At 45.6% G+C, this 18014-nt stretch overlaps 1 protein-coding gene across 1 annotated transcript in view; it reads left to right on the top strand.

The window, feature by feature from the left end:
* The window catches only part of LOC133390880 (collagen alpha-1(VII) chain-like), an 86400-nt gene that overhangs the window by 57291 nt on the left and 11095 nt on the right, over positions 1 to 18014 (top strand). The window contains exons 35-43 of the mRNA XM_061640333.1: positions 1458 to 1517; positions 3124 to 3159; positions 6526 to 6606; positions 10229 to 10264; positions 10988 to 11032; positions 11489 to 11560; positions 12171 to 12206; positions 12339 to 12374; positions 15243 to 15284. Coding sequence (XP_061496317.1) covers positions 1458 to 1517; positions 3124 to 3159; positions 6526 to 6606; positions 10229 to 10264; positions 10988 to 11032; positions 11489 to 11560; positions 12171 to 12206; positions 12339 to 12374; positions 15243 to 15284 — 444 coding nt within the window. The remainder of the gene's footprint in view (positions 1 to 1457; positions 1518 to 3123; positions 3160 to 6525; positions 6607 to 10228; positions 10265 to 10987; positions 11033 to 11488; positions 11561 to 12170; positions 12207 to 12338; positions 12375 to 15242; positions 15285 to 18014) is intronic.

Genomic DNA, 18014 nt, shown 5'->3' with positions numbered 1-18014 from the left:
AACAGTTAGAAAACCCAACTTCCCTCACTTTTTATTTATTAATTTATTAGATTTATATCCCTTCCTTCCACCCAGTAAGAGCTCAGGGCGGCATTTTTATAGAATATTGATTGAAACAGAAAAGGTCCTGGGATTTGTTTGTTTCTTTGTTTTTTTTTTTAAAGCCAAAGTTATACGTGCATCTTTTGGGAAAGAGTTTCAAGGATATGGGGGGCCCTATTGGGAAGGCCCTGTTTTTAGTATGGTGGGTCTTGATGGCAGGTTTGAGAGAAAAGCCTCAGAGGCTGATCTTGAGGCCCAGGCTCACATAAGGGTGCAAGCAGTTCTTCAAATCATCTGGTCCCCAAAGCATTTCATGTTTTGAAGCCCAACACCAGCATTTTAAAATGAGTCTGGAAATGAATAGGCAGCCAATACAACCAGTACTGCATTTGTGTTCTGTGCTTTGGATGCCTAGCCCTAACAAGCATCCTAGAATTTGCATTCTGCTCCAGGTTGACATTTCCAAACCATCTTTTAAAGGCAGCCTCTCGCAGAGTGCATTACAGTAAAGATAGCCTTTTCCCCCTATAGGGTTGTTGTAAAGTTAAACTGGCTTTGTGAAGACTGTATATAAACCCCAAATCTTGAATTTGGCAGGCTGTTTGGGGTTACTTACACACACGTACACACATCTGATTCCTTGCAAGTCAAGAAGGATATCACTCAGACACACACTTCCTTGCAACACAAGAAGGATGGCACTCAGATTCACATACACAATTCCTCACAAGGGAAGAAGGATGGCCAGGCAGCCCAGCCCAGCCAAGGCCCTGATATCCCAGGGGTGGGGGACATCTTTCAGCCTGAGGGCCACTTTCCCTTTTATGCAAGCTTCTAGGGGCCACATGGTGGGTGGGGCCATAAGCAAAAGTTGATGAAACAACAAATATAAATTTACTCACACAACCTTCCATTCAAGTGAACAAGAGGCATGATGAGATTTCAAAGGCACATTCAAGCCAGGAAAAACATGTGGGTAAGCAAGGCCAGTGAAGGGCGTGGCTTGGGGAGAGGAGATGTGGCCTGGAGAGTGTTCCAAGAGCCAGATAGAGAAGCCTGGAGGGCCACATTTGGCCAGGGAGCCTGAGGTTCCCCACTCCTGCTGTTGTGGTTTAAATTCCCATCCTCCCTGCTCTGTAGGGATTCGGCAGTGACCCCCATCATGACTCAAAGGTCTAGGATGGCCCGATGCAGATAGCACAGCTGTAGAATCCCTGTCTTCTTCTCAGTCTGGCCATCTTGCTCCCATCGCATTTAGATTTGGGCCCTCGAAATCAAGCGCCGACTTCCTCCTTCCAGCTGTGTTACCACTGTTGCACTTTTTAAAAACCAGCAAGCTTGTTTCCTTGCACCGTTGTTTCTGAGTTTGATGAAGAAGGCTCAAGCTGGGCTTAACTTTGCCTTGATTTCTGCAGGGAAGCCCAGGGTTCGGCATTCCAGGGCAACTTGGGCTGAAGGGAGAGCCCGGAGAAAGGGTGAGTTGGAAAACGGAGTGGCGTCTCTCCATCAAGCAAGGAAAGGCAGTGAGGTGGCAGCTGCACTCGAAGGAGGCAAAGACTGTTATTTCGGGCCTCCTCTCTTTGTTCAAAAACAAAGTCAGTGGGGCTTCCTGTGTCAGCTTGCAAATAGAGAAGCACAGGAAAGTGGCTTGGACTGTTGATCCATCTGGCTCAGGAACTGTCTACACTAACTGGTAGCCTCTCTCCAGGATTTCAGGCAAGAGTCTTTTCCAGCCCTACCTGGAGATGTTGCCAGGGATCGGACCTGGGACCTTCTCCCTGCAAAACAACTGCTGTACCACTACGACCCTTTCCCCTGGATGGGCTTTGACGCATGTTGGACCCTCCAGCTGCGGTGGCCGGGGAGGTCCGTGCACAAACCTTCGAAGGCACATAAAACTATCTGCTGGACCAGGACAAATGTCTAGCCAAGCATCCTGTGTCCCATAGTGGTCAACAGGATGTCCCAATAAGAAGCCCACAAAAAAAGAGGAAGGCACTAAGCTTGTCATGCTGTAATCCCGGGCTAAAACGCTTAGTCATTTGAGGTCAGCCTTAAAAGGTTACGCCAAGAGCTAAATCTGAAAGGGAAGAATTTTTGAATTGAAGGCAAGGAGCAGCAGCAAACGAATATCAGTATACTTACTCCTTGCTTACGATTCAAAAATTCTTCACTTTTCAATTGCTCTTGGAAGAATCACAATTAACAGGAATAACATATTCCTGAAAGAAGGGGAAAACTGAGGCAATAAGGGGGCCTTCCATCTATGAATAATTCTCCAATTTGATACTGAAGAAGCATGAAATGGCATACAATCTGGAGATCTCATAAATGTATTATCTGGAACGTTTGTCTATCTGGAATGTTTATTTCTTTCGTATACAGTGGCTATAGCTTGGAAAATTTGTGCCTGTATTTTGTAATTTTGCATTTTATACACACACAGGCATGCACAGGTTTGTTGTTGTTGTTATGTGCCTTCAAGTCGATTACGACTTATGGTGACCCTATGAATAAGCGACCTCCAAGAGCATCTGTCATGAACCACCCTGTTCAGATCTTGTGACTTCAGGTCTGTGGCTTCCTTTATGGAATCAATCCATCTCTTGTTTGGCCTTCCTCTTTTTCTACTCCCTTCTGTTTTTCCCAGCATTATTGTCTTTTCTAGTGAATCATGTCTTCTCATGATGTGTCCAAAGTATGATAACCTCAGTTTCATCATTTTAGCTCCCAGTGATAGTTGTGGTTTAATTTGTTCTAACACCCAATTATTTGTCTTTTTCACAGTCCATGGTATGCGCAAAGCTCTCCTCCAACACCACATTTCAAAGGAGTTGATTTTTCTCTTACCCGCTTTTTTCACTGTCCAAGTTTCACATAGAAGATTCACATAGAGATCAGGAACACCATGGTCTGAATGATCCTGACATGAAGGCACATAACAAACAAAGAAACCTGTGCATGCTTACAAGTATAGTTTTTCACTTGAAGTGTTTTTCATACATTTTGACTTGCTAGTCGTATTGATGCGTGTGATATATGAATGACTGCATTGCTAACCTTTTTTAAAAAAATTAACAGGGAAACGTTGGTCTATCCGGCAAGCCAGGGCAAAAGGTGAGCACACAAGTGATCTGTGTGTGTGTGCGCGTGTGCGCGCCTGTTCCTTGGCTGGGGGATATACATGCCAGAAGGGAGGGCAAGGTAATTACCAAGGCTGAACAGAAACAGTATCTAATGGTGGCAGCGGTGCTAATGGTGGCAGCGGTGAAGGGAGGAATAATAGCAATTCAAGTATCCAGAGCAACCCGAAGTTGTATGCGTTATCTATAAAGATACAAGGGGGTTGGGAACAGCATAAGCACGCAGTCACAAAAGTAACCAGCTAGAGAGAGACTCAGGCAAAGTCTCTGGGAGTATTGGTTATAGGACGTGACTGGTGGTGCTGCCTAGCAGGGGGATCTAGTGAGATCTGTGCTAGAGCGGAGTGAGAAACCATATAAAGGACGGCCCGGACTGGTGGTATCCCTGGTGGTGCCTAGTGAAAGGCAGTAGCCGCAGGCAGGTGGGAACCTGACAGGGAGAACCAGGGAAGGGCGTCACATGAGAGAGAGAGAGAGAGAGAGAGAGAGAGAGAGAACACAAATTGCCAGGGTGGGGGAGAGGATGTGATGTGTATCAGGGCTCTAGTGTGAGGGATAGCTTTAGGCCTTTACCTCCTGCTGTAGACCTTATCTGGAGCCGAACCTCCGTGCATGCAATTTGCATTCAGGGGCACATCCCATTGAAGCAAACAGAACTTTTATTTCCCCGTGCAATTTTTATTTATTTATTTATTTATTAAATTTGTTAGACGCCCATCTAGCAGGGGTTATCCTGCCACTCTGGGTGACGTACAATAAAATACAAATACATTCCATAAAAAACATAAGCAGAAAAATTAAAACCACCCCTAGAACTGCAATCTAACAACCTAATCCCCCTCCCCAACCTGGTTGAAGAGCCAAGCCTTCAAGGCGCGTCGAAAGCACACCAAGGAGGGGGCCTGGCGGAGATCAGTTGGAAAGGCATTCCATAGCGAAGGAGCCACTACAGAGAAGGCTTTTGACCTAGTCCTCTCCAGTCTAGCTGCTTTTGTAGGGGGAATAAGGAGTGAACCATTCATGGATGATCTTGTTCAACGGCGTCCCTGGTGGGAATGGAGGCGTTCCTTTAAGTAGAGAGGGCTGGCTTCAAATAAGGAAGGTTAAAGTCAGAACCTTAAATTTGTCCTGAGCGACCACCGGCAGCCACTGCAGCTCCCTGAGGACTGGAGTAATGTGATCTCAGCGGCAGCTGTCTTTAATCAGGCGAGCCGCCACATTCAGCACTAGCTGCAGCTTATGGACCGTCTTCAGCGGAAGACCCACATATAGAGCATTACAATAGTCCAAGCGAGACAGAACCAGAGCATGCACCACCGAAGGGAGCAAACGGCTCGGGAGGTAAGGGCGTATCCTTCGTATGAGGTGAAGTTGATAAAGCGCTGCCTGACTAACGGCCGCCACCTGCGCCTCCATAGTTAATTGGGAGTCAAGGATGACCCCCAAACTCCAGACTTGGTCACTCAGGGACAGATGTACCCCGTTGAGCACCAAATTGGTAATCCCCAGCTTTGCCTTATCACCCACCAACAGAACCTCAGTTTTATCCGGATTCAGCCTAAGCTTATTCCTGCGCATCCGTTCCCCACCGACTGCAGAGACTTGGATAACAATTCAGTGCCGCCAGTGGGGAGGATTTGAGTGAGAGGTAAATCTGCGTGTCGTCTGCATATTGATGGTATTGCAGACCGGATCTTCTAATGATGTCTCTCAGCGGCTTTATATAGACATTGAATAACATTGGGGAGAGGATGGAGCCCTGCGGAACCCCACAAGTAAGAGGCCAGGGCTCAGAGACCTCCTCTCCCAGCGCCACTCTCTGGTACCTCCCAGAGAGGAAGGAACAGAACCATTGTAAACGCTGCCTCTAATACCCAGGCTCTCTAGGCAATCTAACAGGATAACGTGGTCAACAGTGTCAAAGGCTGCTGAGAGATCCGGAAGAACAAGGAGAGTATATTCGCCTCTATCCCATGCCCTTCTCATGTCATCCACCAGAGCCACCAATGCTGTTTCATTTCAATTTTAATTCCCAGTGCAGCGTACAGGGACCTTGATCCAGATTTGGGCTACATCAGGGGGAAAGGGTTATGTCCTCCTACCTCCATGCAAAGGTTCTGGTCCATATAGGGGGTCCCAGGCTGACAGGTTGTGTAAAGGCACATCTGTGCAGCTGCTTTAACAGGTAGCTAAGCCACAAGTGGGTGTGGGCTCGCCCAATCTTGCCTAGGTCAGCCTTTGCCAGCCTGGTACCCTGCAGAAGTTTTGGACTACAACTCCCATCAGCCCCAGCCAGCACAGCTTGGAGTTGTAGTCCAAAACAGCTGGAGGGCACCAGGCTGGCAAAGGTTGACCTGGTGAGATCAAAGCAGAGGCAAGATTTGAAGGGTTTCTCAGCTCATTGACTCCACTCTTACCCAACTTTGATGCCCCCATTCCAGCAGGGCTTGTCCTTCAGGCTTTAGGGTGCAATGCAAATCGCCCAGTCTTGTTGGCGGCAGCTGGCACGAAGGCCCAAAACAAAGTGTCTCAGGGGCGCCCAGGATCGTGTGATGGCATTGACCCCGATACAGGTTTTCCCCCAACCCCCATTAAGAGAAGGGTGTAACTCGAAGGAGACCTGCATTTGAGTTTGCATATTACTTTAGCAAGTACAAATTAGCGTTAGGTTAGCATTAAAATGCACATGGAACAGATTTATTTCCCAGCCCTAAGTGGGTACGGGGGTCCCTGCCTTTCATCAGGATCTCAGTACACAGGCAGGGGAGAAGAATCACCCTCCTCCCCACAAGCCCTGAGTAAAGCTCCTATATGTGCCAATGGGAGCATTCCCCCCTCCCCCCAGCCAATGGCAGTTTAGGAGGTGGGATTTTTTTTCAGGACCACGGAGAGGGAAGGAAAGGTGAAACTCCTCTTTCCTGTGCTCTGTAGTCCTGATTGTAATTCCCCGCTCATGTACCTCCTGACAATTACAAAATAACACAAAACCTGATGTGGCTTGTAATGATTCATTTTGTGTCAGTTGGCCTTGAATGAGTGGGTTGGCTCTGTTGAAAAGCATTGAATTTTGTTGGTGTTATGTGAATTTTATTGGCTGTGCTCAATCTGTGAATGGGCTCTTTCCAGCTCTGATGACTGAGGCCAATTTCTCACACTGCAGATTTAGGCCCACCAGGTTTTGAGGCTGGGTTGAAAGCAAGTCCTTGCCATTTCAGTTAACTGAGAGTTATATTAACTGGCCTGCAATGGTCATGCCACGATAAGTTTGCTGTTGCCAGTGAGTGAGAGTAGCTGTGTATGTGGGAAGAAGGATAGACATCTTGGATACTGTTTCCTGCAGGGGGAAACTGGTCCCAAGGGTGATAAAGGTGAGCCAGGAGTATCTGGAAGACCAGGGGAGCCCGGCCTAAGAGGTAAAGATGTAAGTAAAAACTAAAGGTACAACAAATCTGGGGAGCTGAATTGTGCAATTTCTAAACCAAGGACTGGGAGGAAATACACAGTATATGTCAAAACGACAATATGTTGCTTTAGCTCAGGAGTAGCCAACACGGTGCCCTCCAGATGCTGCTGACTAGAATTCCCATCACCCCTGACCACTGGCCATCCTGGCTGCTGGGAATTCAGAGTCCAACAACGTCTGGAGGGCCACATGTTGCTCTTTGTTTTTACAGCATTTCTAATGGTTTTTATTGTATGTTTTTTTATTTGTTGTAAACTGCTTTGGTGTTTTTTAAAAAATGAAATAGCGGTATACAAATATATTTATAAATAAAGAAATGTTCCTCATCCCTGTTCTGTAACGACATGTGCAGCAAACATTCAGATGTCTCAGGAACACTTTTAAAAAATGCCAATAGGCCTATTCAGTTGTTTAACTTAAGATGAACGCTTCATTTTTGTGATTGATTTGAATTGTTTTTATATGTCTTATGTTTCATTTGTGTATATTGTTGCACACTGCCTGGATATTATTGAGTGGCCAGAGTATACATAGTTGGCAGACAGACAGACAGACAGACAGACAGATAGATAGACAGATAGATAGACAGATAGATAGATAGATAGATAGATATGCACAGGATGGAGATAGATAGATATGCACAGGATGGAGATAGATAGATAGATAGATAGATAGATAGATAGATAGATAGATAGATAGATAGATAGATAGATAGATAGATAGATAGATAGATAGATAGATAGATAGATAGATAGATAGATAGATAGATAGACAGATAGATAGACAGATAGATAGATAGATAGATAGATAGATATGCACAGGATGGAGGTAGATAGATATGCACAGGATGGAGGTAGATAGATATGCACAGGATGGAGGTAGATAGATATGCACAGGATGGAGGTAGATAGATATGCACAGGATGGAGGTAGATAGATAGATAGATAGATAGATAGATAGATAGATAGATAGATAGATAGATAGATAGATAGATAGATAGATAGATAGATAGATAGATAGATAGATAGATAGATAGATAGATAGATAGATAGATAGATAGATAGATAGATAGATAGATAGATAGATAGATAGATAGAAGTGGAAACTGTTGGAAGTGGGGCAAGAGCAACTCCTGTTTTGATATTTTGTTTGTGCTCCAGAAGGGAGACAGAGCTAGGGTCCTCCAGATGGATAGGCTTGACTACCTTTACCTGTGATGTCCTGACTGATTTCCTTCCATCATTAGACTGAAATGTCTTAGGGAAGCTTATCTGCCCCTCCTCCTTCCGCCTTTCCCGCTCTTCCCTTCTTCTCTTCTCTGACTGTCCGAGAGAGAGAGGAGACACCTTTGTCTCTGCTCTCTCTCTCCTGAGCCATGAGGGCAACTCCCAAACCTGGGCGTTGCGCCTCCAACTTAGTTAGCTAGTTAGAACTAGGTATGCCTTTCCTATCTACTACGTATTTCCATAAATACAGTAGCTTTTCTTATTTTACTAAGTCTTAAGTCTCAGTGATCTCAATGCAGGGTCAAAGCCTGCTTCTTAGGTAAACGCACAGACTGGCACACACGCATTTCAGACCATTGACAATCTCTGCTAACATTTATACAAATTTACACAGCAACAGAAACGAGATAACATTTATACACCTGCAACAACCTGAGTGGAGCCTTTTGCACTGGCTCCCTAACCCTTACTACGGAATTGTCACCTGGCTTGAAGTGCGAAGGTGATCACTGAAGGACCTTTCTATGCTGGGTCTTGTTCACACGGCGACAGGCCTTTAAATATTGCAGGAGCACCATAGAATGATGGTGTCTCCAGATGGATAGAAACAGGAAGCTGCTTTATACGGAGTCAGGCCATTTGTCCGTCTGGCACAAGATTGGCTACACTGACTTCCTTATTTATTTACATACTGCTTATATGCTAAAATGGCTGCTAAGCAGTTTACAACAAAATCAGTGATAAAATACATACATAATTAAAATTACTGTCCAATTAAACAATGAAAACATCCTTAATTAAAATATACAATCAAACCATTAAAAACAATTAAACAGTCACTCTAGGGTCCCAGGCAGGAATGGGCTCCTACTGGGAGGAAGGGCGGGATATAAATCTAATAACTAAATAAATAAAAATAAAAATCTTTCCCAGCCCTGCTTGGGGATGCCAGTGATTGAACCTGTGGCCTTCTGCATTCAAGGGGCAGCTGGACAGCCATCTGTCAGGAATGCTTTGATTTGGATTCCTGCATTGAGCAGGGGGTTAGACTTGATGGCCTTATAGGCCCCTTCCAACTCTACTATGATTCTATGAAAACAGATGTTCTCCCGCTAAGCCATGGCTCTTCCCTGCGTTTATTGTTTATTGAGCTCACCATGCATGCAAGGTGTGTTTTTGAGGGGGAAGGGAGGGGGCAGAATCTACATGACATCATTGTCATCAAAATACCAGCCTGTATTTTCCTGCCTTCCCTGATTAAATTTGGATTCACCCTCTCTGGGGGAAATGCAGTCTTTAAAAACAAAAAAAGCCCATAAACCAACAACCCATTTGTGATATCTGAATGGGGCATTTGCATTATTAAGCGCCTATCTGGAAGCACCCTGAATTGATCGTAACGCGGATATCTCTTACACTATTACTGCAACTTTTTAAAAGGGACTTGATCTGACATGGGAGCTACTGAGGTGGCAAATTTCCTTAGGTCTATGAGAAGAATTTAGTTGGATACAACTGAATAATAATGTAGATGGCTTTAGCTATAATTTTGCTATATAATTTTCAGGTAGAAGTGGATTAGAACTAATTCATGGAGGAAAAGTCTATCAATCACAATTAGTCATAGGCAACATCTGCATGTCAAAGGAAACCATAGTGAATGGCACACTGTGCATGAGCTGATCTTCTCTCCTCCCTGCTCAGGCTGAGGAGAAACAAGCCATAATCCCTGATTTAGCATTATATCAAAACCAGAGGCTGTTTGTTTGAGCAAAACAAACCATAATCATTAAGCCAAGGACAAACCTTGGTTTATCCTTATGGTTTGTGTGGAAGTAAAACATATCGCAATTCCTGGTTCAGACAGGGATTTTGGTTTGTTTCTTTCCAGCTTGGGTGAAAAGGAGTAGAAGTGAGTGTGATCTGCTCATATAAGCCAGTGTTCTTCAGCCTTGGATCCCCCCAGATGTGGTTAGATTACAAGTCCCAGCATTCCTGACCAACAGCTAATCTGACTGGGGATTATGGTAGTTGTGGTCCAACAACATCTGGAGACCCAAGATTTAAGAACACTGATATAAGCGATGGTGACTGTGGCGTCCAAGCAGATGACAGAAGTTGTAGTCCAGCAACCTCTGGGGGGCCATCAGCTCCCCATCCCTGATGCAGACCAAGGACAATTGCAAATGAGGTATTGCTATAACCTTTTCTAGAGATAAATCAGGATGGAAATTTGGAATACCAACTTATAGCCATGGCATATTAAGTGACAAAAGTGTACAAAGATGCACATTTTGATTAGTGAAAAATAACTGTGAAACTCTATGGAAACTGATGCTTTGAATTCATTCTAGGGAGAGCCAGGGAAGAAGGGGGAGCCTGGGGTCCAGGTAATGCCTTGAGAAATCTAGCTTGCCTTCTGATCTCTTGCATCACAGCCCACTGTATATAGGCATGGAAAGAGCTGTCTGTGTTGGTTCTCTCAGTTCCTTATTTTTCCAGCATTAAACTCAGTTCTCTACATTTCTACAGCGATCTGCGAATTTTTTTTTTTAATCCTCATGAAAATTCTTCACCATTTTAGTCTGAATTTCTCCAAATAAACACATTTTTGTAGGCAGTTTGATGAAGGTGCACATCTGTGCAAGCGATTCCTCATCAGATCATGCCTTTTTGCATGTTATTGTCACTCATATATTCATTTGTATGCAGACTTTCCCCTAACATATGCATTTTTGTAAATGTTCAGTTGGCGAATTCCATCCCAAAATTCTAATAAATGCGGATTTCGAAGGATGGCTGTGTTTCGGTTCCCATATTGTTTCAGAAATTGCAGTTTCGATAAATTCTGCTTGAAATGCAAACTGGATTGAAATTCTCACCCACCCCTACAGTATACTTAAGCAAAAGTACACATTGTTGCATCAACATTTTTGCTCAGTTTTCTGGGGTTTTCAGGACATGCTGATGTGCAACAGGACACAGTAATGTCCAATCGTACCATCTGTGTAAAATGTCCTAGATTGGGCTTCCTGGCATGACAGGGCAGCATCTATAGGTCTGAAGCTGCTAAAAGAGTATTACAATGAACACTGTATTGTCTCTCTTTCTAGGGAGAAGCAGGCACTCCTGGGGAGCTGGGAGAAAGAGGAATCCGGGTAAGAAATCTCTCCAGACTTGCATGCCACGGAGACAGTGGCGGTTGGTGGCTCCATATCAGTGGAATCCGCTCCGGGTTTTAGTCTGAACTTCCAAGGAGCTGTCCAAGGTGCTTTCACTGCTCTCCCTATCTCCAGTGGCAGAGAATGGTCATAAATGTTTCTCTGAAGAATGCAGACCAGTTCTAAGTTCAGGCCAGGAGTCAGTACAGAATAGTCTAGCAGAAAAGGCCAAAATGGAACTGAACAACAGCCAAGCAAATTGTACCTATGAAGCTGTCATATTCTGAATCAGACCACTGGTCTATATAGCCCAACATTGTCTCTAATGCAGAGAGAAGCGGAGATGCAGCAGGGGTGTGTGTGTGTCCATTGGATGGACAGCCCATACACAGGCTGGACAGCTAAGTGGGAATAAGGCCAGAGCTGCTGACCTTCCCCTCAATCATTCTGCAGGGTCCTTTGGGTCTGCCAGGACGTCCTGGAGAGCGAGGGATGAAAGGAAGTACAGGAGAACCTGGCAAGGATGTAAGTTGAATGCCAAAAGAATTGTGCAATGGGGAAGTCCTCTTGGCACTTTTATGAACATGTTGCCAAAATATTAATCGTCCCAACCCTACAGTCTTCCTGGAATAAGAAAAAGATTCAGATCCCATCATCCAGGGATAGTGATCCCCCAGCTCAGTGGCTAAATGAGGCCCTCCGGCCCTCTCTATCTCACCCTTGGGACTCATCCTAGGCCATGCACCTGTCCTTCTCCACACTCCCCCAAGTGGTTTTGCCTGGCTAGAATGTGTCCTTAATAGGGTTGCCAGGCTCAGGGGCAATTCCATAGTTTAACTATGCCCTGTGTGAAGAAGTCCTTTCTCCTGCCTTCCCTGAATCTCCCAATGTCCAGCTTCATTGGATGTCACAAGTTCTAGTGTTGTGAGAGAGAAACCCTAGGCAGCTAGGGGCACTCTTCCCTGGCAAGCAGAGAAGGGGACTTGTGGATGCCTGCAAGCAGGTGACCGCCCAAGGGATGCGCACAGGATTGCCAGCATCCCTATGTGACTTTGAAGGATATGGGGAAGTACCTTCTTTCAGCAACATCTCCTCTGACTTTTGTTTCGTTCTGCCTTTCTCACCCTTCTCCTAGGGAGCCAATGGAGAGAAAGGCGACAAGGGCGAATCTGTAGGTTTGCACATTCTCCTTTTAGACTTGCATGAGAGCTTCTGAGGCATCTTTAAAGCTTACAAGTCTTCTACATCCATCTCCTCAGAAGGTTTTCATGGTGGCACATATGTGTCTGTTGTGTCTCTGCAGGGACAGCCTGGCCCTCCTGGGATTCCTGGAAAGACTGTGAGTAGCGCTTGTCACTCTGGGGAAACATGGCAAGATGGAAAGGAAGAGGGGTCTCTTTCCTTGACAAGCCTGGCTGATCAAGAGCCAAGCTAATGTAGAATTTGCCCCAGCAAGGGTCTGGCTGGAAAACTGAGTGGAGACCCATATCAGAAAAACCAGAGCAGAGGACTGTGTCTAAGGAGGCAGATATTCAGGAGAAATCAGATCCTGCTGTGTGGCTCAGTTTCCTGCCTTACCAGCCAGGCCGAGTAGCTGTCCAACAGATGGGGGAACCAAGGTGTTCAAGATAGCAAGGGAGCGCTCCGCAAATGAGTCACTGAAAGTAGAGCAGGGGAACATGTTGCATCAGCAGTGGCTAGGCACCGACTGTGCAACTTTACAGCTGCCCCTGCTGCCTCGCCTCTTCCTGGGGCGTCAGCAGGGCCCTGACCCATAGTATGTGCTGAATCTGACTTCTTCCTCTTGAGAAGGGCTCAGGGGTGGAGTCTCCTCCTGCAAGAGGAGCACTTTGCATTTACTTCTGGGTTTCTGCTTGGACGTGCCCGCTTTAGTCATCCTGGAAATGCTTCAGCACATTTCAAGATGGTAGTGTTGCCAACTGGACATGTGGGAGTGATCTTGGAGGGTCTGGATAGGGAGCGAGTGGAACCAGACAGGATGCACTGGGTCCCATGAATAGGCTGCGTCTCCAAGCAGGGCATCTTCCAAGGTTGAGATCTTCAGAACAGGAAAATGTTAATGTCAACAGACTCACCTTGAGCCATGTAGGTTCTAGGACCAGTGCCAAACTCATCCTCCATGGAGGAAAATTCATCCAGTTCTGTTCTGGTCCTGATAGACAGAATGGTAGTGGGGCATGACATTGAGGCAGTGCGGCCTTGAGACTCTTGTTGTGGTCTCCAGTCGAATGCCTAGGGGGTGACTCAGCCTGGAGAGGCCTCCCATGCAATCTCATACAGAATTATATTGTCAACCTAGAATTCAGGATCTGGGTGTTCCTTCACATGTTTGACCCTTGTTGGTCCTTCCAGGTTGGGTCAAAAGCTTGACATTTCACCTGCTTTTACACAAGAGTCTTTTCTTCTAGTTATTGCAAAGCACAGTACCAAATCCTTTCCTTTGGGAAGATGTAATTAGAAAAACGAATTAATTCAGACCAGTATAGTTCTGTCTATCTACTAAAAGTTGGAGGGTAATATCAAGCTATCTAATTAGTGCAAGCAGCGTACCAAACATAACAGTATGGGCAATTAGGGGAATATTTCCAAAACTGCATATTTTGAAGATAGCCACCACTTTCATAAGATCTGGCACTGAACTTAGGCAAATGCAAGCAAATCTATAATGTGTCTCCTGGGTCAAACAAATTATGACTGGGCTAGTAGTGCTTCTGCGGGTCATTTACTGAAGCCACCAAGAATTTGCTCCATCTTGAGTGCAGTCATCATTTAGTGTTCTGCTGATAATTATTTTTGCATTTTCCCCAGCCATTTCTGCATCAATTAATGAGAAAATAAATTGCGTTCAAAAATTACCAAAATGAGGAAAGAAAATATTATTAATATTCTCATAGGTGGCGAGTGGGATTTTTATTGCATGTACCTTACTTTCAAGTAACGGTGTGTGAGAGAGAGTGCCCTTCTATTCTACATACCACCTCTCTGCGGCCTTCCTGGGTGTCTGCACTTCCTGACCCCCCCCCCCCGGCATCCTGGGCTGAGCTTTCCTGTAAGTGTGGGAAGCTGGGGTGGCTGAACACTGTGATACTGACAGCTGATTTTTTTTTTTTTTAAGTGAAGTCCTTTTACTTCCAAAGCAATCAGTGCAGAAATGTTTTTTGGGGGAAAAAGGACGGACTTCCCTTTAACAAAACCAGTAAGTGCGCTGGTCTCAGATGCTTGGTAGCCCCCCTGCCACAACTTCCCACACTTTAATGAAAGCCCAGGGGAAGCCATCATGAGGCGACACCTCCCATGGTACTGTTTCAAATCAGGAAGTGCAGGCAGCTGGGGGAAGCTGCAAAGTGCTGGAGAAAGGTTTCATGAAAAGAAAAAGCACGCACGCTCTCTCACCATCTCAAAATAATAAGTTCTACCCCGCACCCACCAAAATGCTAAAAGAAGGGCCCTGTGAACAATGCAGAATAGCAGAAGCTTCTTTTGTGGTGCAAGAAATAGGAGGATATTTTACAAGAAACTGGACACTCGTCTCCGGCAAGATGGCAGCATTGTTGTCAATTGAACATGCTGCCAGATGCAACCATGTTCAGGTGGCAACCCTTATTCTAACCAGAGCTTGGAAAAGTTACTTTTTTGAACTACAACTCCCATCAGCCCCAGCCAGCATGGCCACTGGATTGGGCTGATGGGAGTTGTAGTTCAAAATAGTAACTTTTCCAAGCTCTGATTCTAACATGCAACACATCGAGTCTGGGGAATTGCACAGGGCGTATCTGTTTGGACAGTCTGCACAAGATTCCCTCTTGTACCTTGCAAGAACTGCATGCACATTTGGCTGATGGTGTGTGTTTGGTAATGACTGAAATTGTTCTTGGGGGGGGAGCTCCCCTTTCAAGTCATATTCCTGCTTGCCCATCCAACATTACCATCGTAATGGACAAATGAAAATCCACCCATGGTGCCAACGACTGGTTTTCACTGTGGTCCTTTAGCCTGCCTGGTCTTGAGTTGGGCTAAGGAACAAGCAAGCATCCCAAGTTGCCTAACAACCATAGGAGGTACACCCTGAGTGAATGGGAAGTGCTTGGAGAACATTGCTAGGTAACTGCCAGGCACTTCCTCTTTCCTCAGAAAGGTGCTATCTCCTCCTTCCATGTGCTTATCATTATTCCTCTGACAATTGTAGGTTCCTCCTCTGGAAAACAGGATCGTCATCAAAGGAGAGAAGGTATCACTTCTTCCCCTACTGAAATATTAGTGACACCCATGGCATGCGGCCCCCAGATGGTTGCTCATGGGGAAATGCGGCCCTCAGGCTGAACAGTGTTTCCTGCTGCTGACCTAGAGACTTGCAAATGGATGCTATTTGTCCTTATGTTTTCTTTTACCATTTGATGCCATTAATTATGAAATGTTGGTGCCAAAACTGCATCACTTGATGGGAACCTTCAAGGCAAGTGCCTGGTATCTAACTCTCTAGTGGTTAAGCCACAGAATGCAGAATGTTGACCACCCTCCAGGTGACTACAAAACTTCCTGGATGAAATGTCCTGCCACAGAGCATGCTAGTCCGTGGCTTGGGTGCCCTTCATTCCACCGGAATCTGTAGAGGCAGATAATCAGATTTCTGTGAAATGAAGTCCATCAGGCATGGAATCCCTCTTCGTTCTTTTGGGTCCCCATCTGTCAGAGCCTATCAAGCAAAGACTTCATAGCATCCTCAAGTTGGTTCTATTGAGGTGGCTGTAGAAGCTGAGACAGATGGCGAAGTTAAGCATCCAGGTGGTTATGGTGGTGGTGGTCCTGCTGTCAGTGGGCTGTGGTAGGGAGACCTAACCCAAATCTCATGAAGGGGCACCCTGTCACACATAAAATGTTAATGTTCACATGTAGGCATGACTGTAGCCAAGGAGTGGGGAACCTTTGACCCTCCAGATGTTGCTGAAGCAGGGTTGATGGGAATTGAAGTTCAGCAACATCTGGAGGGCCGAACACCTCCTGTAATCTATTTACTGAAACTTTTTTTTAAAAGCCCTCTGATGTCAGGGGACAACTCGCATCAAGGATTGTTTAATGGGAGCTCCTGAAATCTAGAGGCTGCCAGAGGTTTGCAGGGTGGGGATGGGTGGATAGGGGTCCTGCTAGTTTGCTTTCCATAAAAATAGCCCTGCTGGAGCAGAGTGAAGGCCTATTTAGTCCATTATCCTGTTTCTCACAGATGCCAGCCAGATGCATCTCAGGAAACCCATCAGCAGGACATGTGTACAATAACCCTTTTCTGTTGCTGCTTCCAGCAGTTGGTATTCAGAGACACACTGTCTCTCACGCTGGAGGTAGCATATATTTTATTTATTAATTTTATTGGATTTATATCCTGCCCTTCCTCTCAGTAGGAGCCCAGGGCAGCAAACAAAAGCACTGAAAACACTTTAAAATATCATAAAAACAGACTTTAAAATATATTAAAACCAAACATCTTTAAAAACATTTTTAAAAGCTTTGAACACATCTTTTTTTTTTTTTTAATAAGAAAGGGTTTAAAAACTTATTAAAAAGCAATTCCAACACTGACACAGACTGGGATAAGGTCTCTACTTAAAAGGCTTGTTGAAAGAGGAAGGTCTTCAGTAGGGGCCAAAAAGATGACAGAGATGGCGCCTGCCTAATATTTAAGGGGAGGGAATTCCAAAGGGTAGGTGGCACTACACCAGTGGTTCTCAAACTTTTTTGGTTCGCAGCGCACTGTAAAACATATAAAAACTTTCTGGTGCACTTCATGTACCAAATTAAAAATATATTAATATATTTTAAACTATGAATAAAAATAACTATAGAACACTATTACTTACACTATACAATTGGGTTTCTTCTCATTTTTAAAGTATACTTTCATAATATTTGAGGCACACCTAGCCACCTCTTAGGGCGCACCAGTGTGCCTGGGCGCACCGTTTGAGAATTGCTGCACTACACTAAAGGTCCGTTTCGTATGTTGTGCAGAATGGACCTCCTGATAAGATGGTACAAGGGCTTCAACAGGGTCAACTGCTCTATCTACTGGGAACTCCCACAGGGCATTTAGGAATCCAGTGGATTCCATTAGGCTCTGGGGGCGGACCATCTTAATCTGTCCACCACCCCGGAGGGGAGGATTGGAGCCATAAGTATAAACTTCACCAGGAAGTGGTCTGATCATGACAATGGGGTGACATCCACCCCTCCATCTCCAGACCACCCCTTCCACCATCTAGAGCAAAAGCCAAGTCTAGAGTGTGCCCTGCCCTATGCGTCGGGCCGGTGACAACTTGAGACAGCCCCATGGTAGTCATGGAGGCCATGAAGTCCCAAGCTGGAACACTAGAGGCAGCCTCAGCATGGACATTGAAATCACCCAGGACTATCATTCTGGGCTCCTCCAACACCACAGCCGAGATGACCTCCACCCGCTCAGTCAGAGAAGCTGCCAGGCAACAGGGTGGATGGCACACCAGCAGCAACCCTAGTTTACTGTCTCCTTGCCCGACACCAGGTGCAGGCCCTCACAGCCAGCTCCAAGACAGAGTGGTTTCCTGGTGACAGAGATGGAAGTTCTGTAGACCACAGCAACTCCCCCCCCCCATCCCTGCAGCCTGTGCTGGTGTTGCACTGAGTATCCAGGTGGGTAAAGATGGATCAGATCAACTCCTCCCAGCTTACCCACCCAGATCTCGGTAATGCACACCAAATTGGCACCTTAATCCACAATCAAATCATGGATGAGAGTGGTCTTATTATGTATCAATCTGGCTTTAAACAACAACACACACAGGCCAGTGGGCACAGCAGATGAGCAAGAAGGAACCCATCCATGGGAGGAGTGGGCGCGATAGCCTTGCCCTTGTCTTCTATGGTAATTCACACACCCCATGGCTATACTTTCCTCTACCAGTGATCACTGAAATTGGGGTGGCATCACCCA

The sequence above is a fragment of the Rhineura floridana genome, chromosome 8 (assembly GCF_030035675.1).
Source record: "Rhineura floridana isolate rRhiFlo1 chromosome 8, rRhiFlo1.hap2, whole genome shotgun sequence".
Lineage (NCBI taxonomy): Eukaryota > Metazoa > Chordata > Lepidosauria > Squamata > Rhineuridae > Rhineura > Rhineura floridana.
Note: the sequence above shows the minus strand (reverse complement) of the source record. Positions and strands in the feature narration are given on the sequence as shown.